The 13,832-nt window shown below is 44.1% G+C and overlaps 1 protein-coding gene across 1 annotated transcript; it reads left to right on the forward strand.

Annotated features, from left to right (window-relative positions):
• The first annotated feature begins 646 nt into the window (after positions 1 to 646).
• frzb (frizzled related protein) lies at positions 647 to 13,832 on the forward strand. The gene is made up of 8 exons (XM_070915251.1): positions 647 to 851; positions 8,579 to 8,827; positions 10,512 to 10,547; positions 10,737 to 10,796; positions 11,132 to 11,197; positions 12,992 to 13,196; positions 13,489 to 13,552; positions 13,713 to 13,832. Exons 1-8 carry the CDS (start codon positions 647 to 649, stop codon positions 13,773 to 13,775), a joined length of 948 nt encoding a protein of 315 aa, XP_070771352.1. The 3' UTR covers positions 13,776 to 13,832.

The raw sequence follows: 13,832 nt of genomic DNA on the forward strand, positions 1-13,832 counted from the left end.
AACTAGTTAGCTAACTGTAGTTAAACAACAACAATAATATGCTGCTCTAACATTGATGTCTGATAGAATCAGATACAGGAGACATTTTACTGCAGAACCAGTACTTTTACTGCTGGTACTTTAAGTACAATACTGTACTTTTACTGAAGTATACTTTTGAATGCAGAAGTTTGACTTGCAATGCAGTATTTCAACATTGTTTCACTTCAGTGAATGGTGTGAGCACTGACCACTGATTTCATGACATGTAACGACACACGCATCTACGAGCTTTTAACGGCTTTACTGGTGTTGACTTTTCATCTAAAAGGAATCTATCTTTTAGCATGGAGGATAAGAGAAGAAGAGGAGGAGGGAGAGGGAGAGGAAAGAGGAGAGGTGAGAGGAGGGGAGTTGTAGAGAAGGAGGGATAGCCTGGAGAAAGAGGAGGAGGTGAAAGTCTGAATAAGAAAGCAGCTCCTCCCGCTTCCTCGAGCTGCCTGCAGACCGGGCAGCAGCAGCAGCGGCAGCGGCAGCAGAGAAGCACCAATCAGCAGGAAAATCACGTCCTCACTTGGATTTAACTCACCGTGAATGACCGAGACTTCACCGGAGCTCCGACAGAGGCTGCCGTGACTTCGCTGTCCCCTCTCTGAAACGGACCGACATGCTCTCCCCGGGGCTCTCCGTGTCTCTGCTGGCCGTGTCCTGCGCGCTGTGGCCGGCTGCGGTGCGGGCGGCGTCCTGCGAGTCGGTGCGGATCCCGCTGTGCCGGTCCATGCCGTGGAACATGACCAAGATGCCAAACCACCTCCACCACAGCACGCAGGACAACGCGGTGCTGGCCATCGAGCAGTTTGAAGGGCTGCTGGGTGAGTTACTGCAAGTCTCCTCGCTAATTATCCCGCTAATTCATTCTCTAATGGACTTAGTGCCTAATTAACTGACGTTGTGTAAAGTTCAGCTCGAACTCCTGAAGTTTATCCTTACAACTATATACAAGTTTAAAAAAAAAAAAAATTTTGGTTTGTAAGATTTTTTTAAAAATAATTATGCTTTAATATGTATATTTAATGGCTTAAAAACTCCACAGTGACTCCAACAACCAGTCAAAGGTGAAATATTTCTTAGAGCTGATACGATTAATCGATTAGATGATTGAATGAAATCATTTGTTTAAAAGCAGAAATGAATTGGCCTCTCAAATATGAGCGAATGATGAATTGATTAATCAGAAAATAATGACAACCATTGGTAATATAATGTTCTAAAAATGATTCTAAAATATGATTATATTATTAATATAAATATATATGATTTAATGGACTAATTAAATCGTTGTAATTGGCTCCTGTACTCACTACCAGTCAGCCTCTGAAGCATCATCATCATCATCATCATCATCCTAAACAGCATTAATAGCTTTAATGAAAGCTGAAGCAATGAATTGATCAGTTAGTTGATCAACAGAAAATATTTTGACAATCAGTTTTAAGCATATTTTACAGCGAAAACACCAAATACTCTTTGGTTTCAGCTTCTCACATGTGAGGGTTTATTGTTTTTTTTTCTTTCATATCATCATAAACTGAATATCAAACAATTTAAGACGTCCCCTTGAGGAAACTGCGATGGCTGGTTTTCCACTGTTTTATAGACCAAATCAGCCAAATAATTGGCAGATTCATCACCTGACAAGAAGAATCGTTACACAGAATAAAATGACGGAAACAAAAGGAAGAAGTATAAGACGGAAAGAGAGACGATGGACAGAAAGCAGCAGGGACAGATGAAGCGTTTTAATAAAGGTCCGTTAGAATCATGTCATCATGACCTTTTTAAAGGTTCAGTTCACACAAATTACAAAAAAAACACACATTTTCTCACTTTTCTTGTAGCAATACCCCTGCATGCATACAGTTTTGGTTTTATTTGTCCAGACTTTAAGATACCTGTGTCTGAGTGTTCACCCCCATGCAACGGAGGTGAACGGAAATTAGTCTGTGGTGCTAAACACGCAGCAGCAACACGTCAGAGATAGGGTCCCTGTTTTTATCAACAGTTTTCAGTTGGACTAATCTCTGCCAAAGAAGAAATAGTGCCGAATGAAACCTGCTCTCAGCGATCCTCTGTGGATTATCCGGTGTAAAGTGTAAAGAGTAAGTCCACTTGTATGAAGGACAATCACTGAAATGTGTGATGATGCTGACACATACGTTTCAACTGTGACATTGCATCCTTTTTTTGGGGGGGGGGGGGGGGGGGGGGCAGTTTAGCTGAACAGAAAGCTAAAGTAACCCTACCTATCTAATAATCCTACTTTCACTGCCAACTCATAGTGACGTTTCTTTCCACACGCTGTGCAGAAGTGACGTAGCGGTGCACTTTTGTACCACGCTACGTCACAGCTGGGTGCGGTAGAGGCCACACATAGAGGCCAGTGCAGCTTTGTTTCTCCTCCTTCTAATGTTAAAAAAAAAGTCATTTTAACACCAGCTGGATGCGGACAGAAGTGTGCTTTGTTGCACCTGTAACCACACGGCTCTCAGCATCACAGCGTGTGCGTGGTCAGGTGTGGTCAGCCGTACCAAGCTGTGATGTCATGTCGTACTACAGTGCAACGACACATCACTGCTACCGCAGCGCAGAGTTGGTAGCCTGAGCAGGATTGTGAGATGGGGTGCAGTTTTCAAATCTGACATCTCAAAGCACCACAAACTGAATTCCATTCACCTCCATTTTATAAGAGTTGAGGCAAAAATCTCACACAAATAAAACTAAAACTATAACTTAGATATAGATAGATTTTTGTAGCCCAGTGACGAGTCATTTCCAACAGATTCCAGATCATGGCAGCTGCTGTCTTCTTCTTCTTCTTCTTCTTCTTCTTCTTCTTCTTCTTCTTCTCCTGTTTTAATATCTACAGGAGGAATAAAAGCGGTTTCTGCTGGAGCAGAGCTGCATCTGGTCTGAACCCTCCTGACTGAGCGACAGGAAACCTTAAACCGTCAGTTCACTCAGAGAGCACGGAAACATTTTTGTGGAAACCATCGTTCTGATTAAGTTTACTCAAATGGGGAGGAAAAAAAAAATTGGCTCGTGTTACAGCAGACGTATTTTGGAGAGTTGGTCAGAGTTACAGCCCATTGTTGGTTTCTGGTTTGACTCTCGCCCTGATCCCCAGACGGTCTTAACGCATGTCACCGTTCTGGGTAGCTGCTGGAGAAACCCAGGCATTTCAGTCACTCAGGCGCTCATGAAATCAGTTACAGGAAGAATGCTGAAAATGCAAACAAAATCAACTGCATGAACATCAGAATGATGAACGCCGTCCAGATAAAACAAGTAATCCAGTTGTCCGCCTGGGAGGGATGAGTGAGTATCTATGCAGATATTCTCATCCCATCACAGATGTCGAACACTGGGGATTGAGATCCTGGTATTTCTTGGGACCTTTTGCCAAAATCTGCTCCCGTTTACCGGGATTTTCTAGCCACGCGTGTGCTCGAATACTGAAGAATGTTATTTAAGCACTAAGAATCGTCATTAGAACAACAGCTGGATTAACTTTACCCAGTGCCCACGGGTAGAAAACCACCCAGGGCAACAGGTTGTTTTGATACAGTGCTAATGTTATTTTTTTTTTATGGGTTATTTACCCAAAAACTGTGAACTGTTATCTATTCTAGCTCTCTTTAAACTCACATGATTGTCAATAATATGTGTATATGTAGGGCTGCAACTAACCATGATATTCATGATGAATGTCCTGTTTATTTTATCGATTAATCATTAAGTCTATACAACAGCAGGAATTCTGACATTTGAGAAGCTGGATACCATCTGATATTTGGCAAAAACAAACGATGAAATGATTGGTCAGTTGTTAACGTGGTTGCAGATTAATTTTCGGTCAATGGGCCAACCGTTGCAGCTGTAATGTGCTACCTTTGCAGTTTTGAATGTCACATGCACACCGCTTTGTACAACTAACAATACATTTCTGACTGTTTTTAAGGTAAAACCTGAGCTTGTCAAAATAACCGTGTTTCAGTTTGGGACTGGGTCAGAACAGCCCACTGGCACCGGGTTTTTGTTGTGCACTGGAATACAGACGCCTTCTCCAGACCTCATTAACGCTAAACAGATCAACTTTTCACCTCTCAGCCACTTACTCTTCAAAATGGCAGCTTACAGTTCAGCTTTGTGGGCGAAATATGTCTTAGAGAAAGAGAAGAAAACGGAGGGCAAACACTGTAAATACAAACTGTGCAGATGGTTCCATCCGATCTCTCAGGCCGACTGCAGAGCAGCATTCAACAGGGGGAGCGTCGAGTGCAGAGGGTCGCCCTTTTCGTCACAAATGCAGCTATTCCTTTATGTCATTTCAGTGGTCTCTGCTCCTAAAACCACCGAAATAACATAAAGAAATAGCTGCATTACCCTCCCTGCTACTGAAGCACTATCGGCGCGATAAAGATAGTCATCGTTTTCCACCTAAAAGTGTACTTTTTAAGAGTATTTTTCTCTTAAAAAGTACACTTTTAGGTGGAAAATTGCCAAATTAGAATGAATTATCTGAAATCAAACTTCATTCGTGGCGGGAAATCTCAGGAAAGAAGTGACGCTAACAACACATCACTGTGTCAATATCAAACCTTCATCGTCTCACATCACGGCTGGTCCTCCTCCTCCTCCTCCTCCTCCTCCTCCCCTCTCAGGTCCTTTCACAGCTGCTTCCAACTAACAGACAAAAAAGAGACTCATTATTAAACGTAGCTTCTCTTCACAACCGTTTTTTTTTTTTTTTTTTTTTTATCTTCATCATTTTTATCTCCGTCTTCAGGGTCTGCATAGTCACACACACACACAGTTTCACAATGTGCAAGGAATGTGTGTTCACCTGGGTTTTCTCTTCAGGGATTTCAAGGCTCCCTTCAGACCCGAGACTGCTGATGTCTTGTGGTCAGCGCAGCTGTTGGAAAGGAAAATGTTATCAGAAGTGAAAGAAAGGCGATGGATAAAACTGAGAATAAGACGGGGGCTGGAAAAAGATCTTCGACAGAACTGAACTGGAAACTGGAAAGTTGGCTGGTGGTGTGTTTTGTAAAACAAGACTAAGAGTCTAAAGCTATGCTGCGGCTGAGTGAGGCTGCACTTGAGGCGCAGTGGTGCTTTGAGCTAAGCACTAACATCAGCATGCCAACGTGCTCACAGTTGACAATGCTAACATGCTGGTGTTTAGCAGGTATAGAGTTTACCAGGTTAACCATCTTGGTTTAGCGTGTTGGCACGCTAGCATACAAACTAATGAGCACATAAAACAAAGTAAGACGAAGCTGATGGGTTATTTTAACTTTTGGCACTAGATCATCGTTCAGGGACATTAAATGTCTTCAACAAATGTCACTGCAATGCGTCCCAACAGCTGTCGAGATATTTCACTTAAAACCAAAATTGTCAACATGGTGGCGCTAGAGGAAATGTCAAGGGATCGGGGGAGTGTGTGCACCGAATGCAGTGCCAACCCATCGAGAGGGTGACAAGTCATTTCAGTGAGTAAGAGCAAACTTTGACCCGCTGGTGGCGCTAGACAAAAAGTCAAAGGATCACCAAAGTGATTAGAATTTATCCTCTGCTGATCGGAAATGTTTGTACAAAATTTCATGGCAATCCATCCAATAAGAGTGTAGATATTTCTGCCGTTTGTTTGGCGTTAAAAACAAGAATTTAGGTTAAAGGTGAATTCGATATTAATGGCGTGAATGTAGTCGCGTTGTCTTCTTGTTTTGCTGTCTGAATGTCCCATCATCATGGAGGGTCAGTGAGTCCAAACCTTTGTTTTACGGTTTGCTTCCGTCCAAAAGGTAATAAAACAGACATCAGATGGATGCAGCTGATCATTAGATACAAACTGGCCTGAATGTTACAAGTTTTCTCCCTCCCTTCTGGTGGCTTCAACACACAGTTTTTGGTCCATATTTTGAGGCTGCTGTGAGACTTGGCTGAAACTGGCGTTCACCTCCTATTCTGTGTGCTTTCTCTTCTGGCAGAAACGTTCCTTCTCTTCATACCGGCTGATAGCGAGCATCGCAACCCTACTGTGTGTTTTTGATAAGTTGAGCTGATAACGCTGCTCCACAAATCTGCATGTTCTGTACATACACTATCTCCAGGGTATTTAAACTGTATGTAAACAGAGTTCTGCTTGCCACATCGATGTTTTCTTTTCAGCCAACAAATAAAGCTGACCTAGGTTCGTGGCGTGACCATTGACTGTATGTCTACAGGCTCTAACCGAAGTGTTTGTTCGGGTGGTCGAACAGCATCTGAAACCCCCTCCCAGTCTAACAATCGCACCCACTTTATGTGGCGATTCCCTTTTCTCATTTTTCACACTTCTGTCACTTTTCATGTGAACTGAGCGTAACACCATGAACGACTTTGAGAAGAGACGTCAAAATGTCCGACCGTCATTTTTGGATCAGTTGCTGCTTGTTTTTTTTTTTAGCTACGCCTACAGCGTTGTGGTGACATTCGTGTTCCCCAGAGGATGGGTCCTACTTGACCTGGTGATCCCCTGACATTCCCAGCAGTCTCAGCTGCGCTTTGTGTTTGGCGCGAATTAGCGACATCTTAGCATTGCCATTGGGAACATGCCAGCGTGCTCATGTTCGCGTTTGAGCTCAAAGCACCACTGTGCCTAAAGACAGCCTCACAGAGCAGCTAGCGAGGTTAAATTTGAATCCTTTTCCAAGATCATATTTTGATCTTTATCTTTATCTTGATTCATAAATTCTAAAAACGTGCTGCACAATTGCTTCCCATTTCAGACAGTAGTTAATAACCGCATACACCTGGTAATTTTATAGATAGTAGAGAAAATTACACCTTTTTAAAGCAGTTAAAGCCAGCTCGTGGTGATGATGTGTAGACATTCCTTGTGTTTCACTGTTGGGTGAATATCTTTTATTCCTGTGAATAACTGGTCAAGTATCACTGTGCATTCCATGAAGATATTTAAATGATACTGCAGCTGCGATTCACATATGCAGTGAGTTAGCTAACTGTATCTAACCTTATGTATGCGGTCATAGTCGTCTGTGCTCTGTGCTGTTTGGAGTGCAACTGAGCGTTGTGGTTTTAAATATCCTTAACTGTAAAGGAGAATCGCATTTTAAAGGCATGTGGACGTCGTCATTAACTGCCATGATATTTCATGGTGCATACGCGTCTGGCTCCAATAAATACATTTAGGTATTGGCTGAACTTGGAGCTCAGCTGAGGTCTGAGGAGTGGAGAGAGAGAGAGAGAGAGAGGAAAGGCAATGAGCTTTAACCAGAAAAATGTCCTAATGAAAGACCTGCAGGCCAAAAACCAGGAAGCAGTTTCAGGTCACAAGTTCAACGTATTTCTGAGACTTCATTGTGAAGCTGTGCGGCCAAACCTCAGTCCTGCTCTGCTATAAAAACACCGATCCGTCCTCTACCCAGTGTTGAACTCTTTCTGGTCCCATCCTGTGTGAAATGTGCAGCAGGATGGCAGTTTGAGTCCTGTGTGGTTAGCCAGATGTTCCTGAACGCACCGTCCTTTCACTGGTGTAAGAGAAGGATAGCCTTTCGGGGGGGGGGGGGGGGGACAAATCCAGCTCCAGCAAATGAAACGGCCCTCGACCAACAAGAGGAACTGTTGCCGTTACAGACTTTCAGTTTGACCCAGTGTTATCGCGGCAAGTCTGAGCGATGTGAGACCAAGTAGTTAACTTATTGCGTTTCTGTTGCTTATTGCACACCAAAGACGTCATTTTGTGCGGTAGAAAACACTTTTGTGTAACAGTTTTGTTACAGGATCACGGGATAGTGAAAAGCACGAGTTTGCCGTTGTTTCTCAATATCTTATTTAGTGATTTATCAGTCATCACCACAGGCTGAGGTCACGTGACAACAAAGGGAGTCAGATAAAGATGAATGGCAGGAACAGGGTGGTTTGTCGTACACTCAGCGGTGGAATACAAACCTAACGGCGTGATGTGTCCTCCCAGTGTTGAATGTTGTAAAGGGACAAACGGCTTAATGCGTTTCCCCATTCTGTATTTCCATTATTTGTTTAAATAAGTTACCTCCCCAGTGAACGTTCAGTCATGTAGGTTTAAAATTGAGCCAGGACGCAAAAGTAAATTCATTTTAAGCCCGTTGATTGGATGTTTCTGTGTAGAGGTGCTATAACTGTGATGTCATGTAACATTATCTATGGGACTTTTACTTCTAGAACCAGGAGTGCCCGAAATAGCTCTTACTTTGCAACACTACGGCTCCAGTTAGTAGGGTACCATGGCAATTGACAGGGCGTCTCCTAGCGACGGCAACTCTCAAATCAGTCAACCGCTGCCATGAGAAACACTGTCTTCCCCCAAATGTGTCCAAAAACTATGCACAATACCGTAGCTGAGGGATCATTATAGTTTATATTTCCGTACACGCAAAGTTCACAATTCGACTTCAGCTGACTCAACTCAAACCGCACTAAAGACACTCTCAGTGGTTGATTGGAGAAACACTCCCGGTAACGCACCCCGTCTGTGTTTCCCCCGCCTGTTCAGGCACTGGCTGCAGCGCGGATTTGCTCTTCTTCCTGTGTGCCATGTACGCTCCCATCTGCACCATTGACTTCCAGCACGAGCCCATCAAGCCCTGCAAGGCGGTGTGCGAGCGGGCAAAGCAAGGCTGCGAGCCGGTGATGAAGCTTTACAACCACAGCTGGCCCGACAGCCTGGCCTGCAGCGAGCTGCCGCTGTACGACCGCGGAGTCTGCATCTCACCTGAGGCCATCGTCAAGGCGGAGGGACCAGGTATCGCCGTGTTCGTCGCTTATGCTATTGTCACATTATATTTGTAATAATCTGCTCATTTTTCTCTCCAGGCAGCTGAGGTCTTATATGGTGTCAAAAACATGCTGACTTGCTTTTTGCTCCTGCTGTTGTTGCCAATTGAGTGTATTTGCCTTGTGATTGTGTGTCAAGGCGGCGTGAAGAAGTGAAGATTACAAAAAAAGCCTGCAGGAGTTTTTGCTCCGTCACGGTCCAACAATTCATGCTGGTTGAGGTTCAGCGTTGATTCTTGTGCCTGGAAACTGAGTAAACGATCTCGCCACCAGGTCCATTTAGTAGCTATTGTGGTGCCACGAAACAGCTGCCAAATGGACCTTGTCGTGAGATTGTTTTCTCGACTCCTGAAGAATCAACTTTGAACCTTTTGCTTTTAAGCCAACATGGGCGAGAAGTGTTTTATTGTAAAAAAAAAAAAAAAAAAAAAGTCAAAACCACGTCTGGGAAAAGGGTTTAATAAAAGATGGAGAGTCTCAAAGGCAACAATTACTTACCCCAGTTTGAGAACCACTGTATTGGTCTTATATCAGTGACTTCTCCTTAACTCACTTCGCTGAAACACGGAGCATCAGGAAGCGGTTTCCCCTGCTTAGCTGAGCCCCGTCTGTGTTTTCTATCATGTTTCTACTCTCAGCAGTTTGTTTCTGCTCCCTCTCGGACAGATAGCGTGAGTCATTTCCCCCCTCCGACTTCACTCCCACTGACTTTCTCAAAGAACTCCTTGATACAGGCGGCCCACTCAGTTTACACTCAATAAAACCCTCACTGTCCTCTGCTTCTTTAAACAGGCCCTGGACCAGCAAGTCCTGAAGAAGAAAAAAAAACAAAAAAAAACCTCTCAATCCCCTTGACCTCCATAACGATACACCCACGTATCTCTGAACTGCCCTGGCTCGGCTCAGCTCAGCAGGGTTTTGGGATTTTCCCTCCGTGTGATTTGTTGATTTTCTGAGGTTCAGTCAGGGCGGATCGCTCAAGTTATTCCAGTCATTTTTCAGTGGCACTCCAGCCTGAAAGTTGCTGTTCAGAAGTTTGTTTCTGGCTGGAACTGAAATCTAAAGCAGCCACAGTTTGCTTGTTCTTCTCCATTCATTGCTCACGTGCTAGGTTGCTAGCACAACTTGAAAAGTAATCTTTCTCAGGTAAACGAGGCTGTCAATATAGCAGCTCTGTGAGAATGTACTTAGGCAACATGCTCAGAATTTGAACATGCTGATGTTTAGCCAGTATTTTTTTTTTTTTTTACCAGGATCATCATCGTTTAGCATGTTAGCTTGCAAATTAGCACTAAACTCCAAGTACAGCTGAGATGAGGTGGCTATGTCGTTAATTTGTCATAAAACAAAGTATTGGACAAAGTCAAAGTCTGACCTGCTGGTTACTGAAAACCTTATGGTGGCGCTAGAGGAAAAGTCAGCTGAAGCATCAGTATGTTGTTTGTTCTGTCCAACGCTTTCATATTGTGGCTGTAATGAACACTGCAGCCACTAGGGGGACGCTATACCAGGACTTCAGAGTACACGATTTCTGATGCCGCTAACCAAATAAGGTCATCTCTCTGAACATCCTCTCATATGAAATCAACAAACAAGGGAATGTGTTTTCTTCCTGCTCTGACACTGACCGGTGCCTCTCTGTGTCTCTGTAGATCCATACTACCAGGACCCAGCCAGGTGTAACCCAGGTGAGGCTGACCTTTGACCTTCTCTCCGCCCAAGCTGTGATTGTTTTCTTAGAACCTGGCTTGTTGTGTTAGCTGATTGATTAGATGCGAGATTGATCAGGTTGGACACATCATCATCGCAAATGGCATTTTTGGTGAAAACCAATTTCAACAATGTGTTGAAGAGCTGATCTTTACTGGGTTTGACAGAATCCAGTCCAGACTTTCCAATGGACTCCAACAACCTCCACTGCAGAGGACCAAATGGAGGTAACCTGTCTGTTTACCTCTGTGAAGCTGAACGGAATAGTTTGTACGTTAAATATGAAGTTAAAGCCAGCAGCCTATTAGCTTAGCTTAGCTTAGCTTAGCACAAAGACTGTCAGTGCCTCTAAAAGAGGTGTTTTTGTTTTTTTTAATGCTCACACAATCAACAATCATACAGCCGTCTTGAGTTAATGTGAACACTCGCAAGTCGTAAACATGGGATTCATTCCCATCTCTAGCATTTAGGAGGTGGAGCCTGTACACAGTTAATGTCTGTCATGATTCCCATGATCACTCACTTTATGTGTGTGTGTGTGTGTGTGTGTGTGTGTCTGTAGATCGCTGTAGATGTAAGACGGTCAAAATGTGTTTGAAAACCTACCTGAGGAACAACTACAACTACGGTGAGTCACCTGGGGCTGTCAGAAGGCCCTTGCGTTTTTACTCCGTCACACTCTGTAACCTGCCGATACATTAATGAGAATATATCGTCATCATAATATGAGATTATATAATAATATTGCTGATCTGAGCATTGAATCCTTCCCCGCAATGATAACGTGTTTCCATTCCTGTTCATCCCACTGAGAATCAACAGCGAGTCTGCAACTCTGAGAGGATTTCAGTCGTGTTCAGGTTGTTTTCATGTTTGTCTTATTATAACAAACACAAAATGTCATTAGAAAACCAACATATACAGTGTATGATTCTGAGAAGAAGGGGGTTCAATTTGATTGTAAGTCCGTGGTGGTTTGTTGGTACATTTACAAATCAAACCATGAAGGTTTTGAAGTAAGAATGTGGTCTGAGCGTCACCTCTGAAGCCAATCATCCCTTCTCAATGCCGCATGGGAGATAACGACATCAAGACGTTTTGAATTCTCATTACTTGCCTCGTTTCTTGTTGCTCTGCTGCTCGATGAGGTTGTTCAAAATCTTTTTTAGTATCACTAAACTCTTCAGCAGATTCCTTCTCTCTGACCTGTTTCTTTTCTCCGACATGTAGAAGGAAAGATTTCTGTGCCGAGGCAGTTGGGTTACTTATTAAATTAGACACACAAAAGCTTAAAAGACCAGAAAGGCTTTTCCAGATGATTACAGGCATGATTTGGCAAATACAGCAGAAATTTCCGTGTGGACTTCTGGAGCTCGCTAATGCCTTTTGGCCACAGAATCCATTTGGGGAAGATTTTAAATTTTTTCCAGCCGTCATTAAAAACAAGGGCTCACTTTCAAAATGTTCAGATATAATTAAAACAGAGGAGTTCAGCGGAGCATGGGAGAGTGCACAGCAAGGAGGTCTTTATAATTTGACTGCTGACACTCTCACTTTGCTGCTGATTTTACTGTTGACTCCAACCTGCTACGCCACGCTGTTACCGGTTGTGCCGGTTTCTCCTCCATCTCTGTAGCTTCCACCTCTTCTGGTTTCTTAGTGCCATATTTGCGATGCTGTCTCCGTTCTCGTGCATTATGTGAATTCTTTACTCTGTTACTCCTGAAGCTTTTGTTGTTGAACTCATTAAGGGAGCATTTTCGGACAAAAGCAACCAAATTTCGGGTTACTGGTGTCTCTGGAAGCTGAGGGTGCCTCATTTTGTGTTGTTGGAACCTAGGCAAGATAACAGAAAAAAACATGTTTAGTTTCAAAAAGTGCAAGACAGAAAGGTGGGGTTTCTAATCAAACAGTAAAGTCCAATACTAAGTCTACTGACTCCAGTGAAACAAGTCTTAATTGTGGAAATTCAGCCTCTAGGCCGCCTCTATGTAGAATCACGCGTTGGCATTTCTTCTTTGGCCCCATGTATTTCAGCCCCTGTGGGTCATTAATTGGACGACGGTGGGGGCCACAACTGGTGTCCTTCTGATCTAAAATCCACTCCCAATTTTGGTCACTGTGGAATCATCCAATCATCCAATCCATGCAGGATTTTTAACCTCCATGACACCATCGCTGTCCTTAGAACCAGCGGTCTTTTCAGCACCAAGGACAGTGCCAGGTCTTGCCCCACCCACTGACGCTCCATATGCCCACAGTGAAACCAGAAAGCTCAGAGTGAAACTGGAGGTCTTGATTCATTGTTTCAGAGGTCTGGAACCAGGCCAGGGCAAATTTAACTAATGGCTTGAAGCCTGACTTGTCATTTGAAGTCCGGTGTCCAAACGTGTCCATGTATGCTGATGACTCTCTCCTTCAGTGATCAGGGCGAGGGTGAGGGAGGTGAGGAATCGCGGTCTGGAGCCCACAGCGGTGGTGGAGGTGAAGGAGGTGCTCAAGTCTTCCCTGGTCAACATTCCCAAGGAGACACAGACGCTGTACTACTCATCCTCCTGCCTGTGTCCTACTCTGTCTCCTGGGGAGGAGTACCTCATTATGGGCTACGAGAACGAGGAGACGTCCAGGTACGGGGAGGCAGAGCTAAAGTGTTGTTCTCGGTTAGATAAAAGTCCAGCTTAAACGCCAACTTGCTAAAACTCAGGAGGTTTTCTCTTTTCTTCTGATTTAATTCCTGCAAAGCGAATGTTCAGTGTGATCAATCAATCACCCGCTGAGCTGAATAAGCCTAATATAATATTTCATAGAAATGGTAATAATTTCTTCTGGCGTTTATAGTGGAGGTCACGGCAGGGCACCTCCACTATAAAACGCTGTGGTGGAACCTGCAGAGACCTCACTCTGTGTTTGTGGTTCCAGGTTGCTCCTGATTGACAGCTCCATCGCTCAGAAGTGGAAGGAAAAAATGGGCAGGAAGGTCAAGGTGAGGTGAACATCCACATGCAGGCAAACACAGACGGACAGCAAGCAACACACACTTGACGCTGATGCCGAAGCAACAGACGTCATCAGGAACGTGAAGTGACGGATCATGTCTGCCTGTCTGTCTCCCTTCCTGTCTGTCTGTCTGTCTGTCTGTCCAGAGATGGGATTCGATCCTGCAGGGGAAAGGCCGAGCAGCTCAGCGCCAGCGGAGTCGCCACTGAGATCAGACTGTGTGCGCGCGTGTGTGTGTGTGTGTGTGTGCGCGTGTGTGTGCGTGT

This window comes from Enoplosus armatus, chromosome 11, assembly GCF_043641665.1.
Source record: "Enoplosus armatus isolate fEnoArm2 chromosome 11, fEnoArm2.hap1, whole genome shotgun sequence".
Lineage (NCBI taxonomy): Eukaryota > Metazoa > Chordata > Actinopteri > Centrarchiformes > Enoplosidae > Enoplosus > Enoplosus armatus.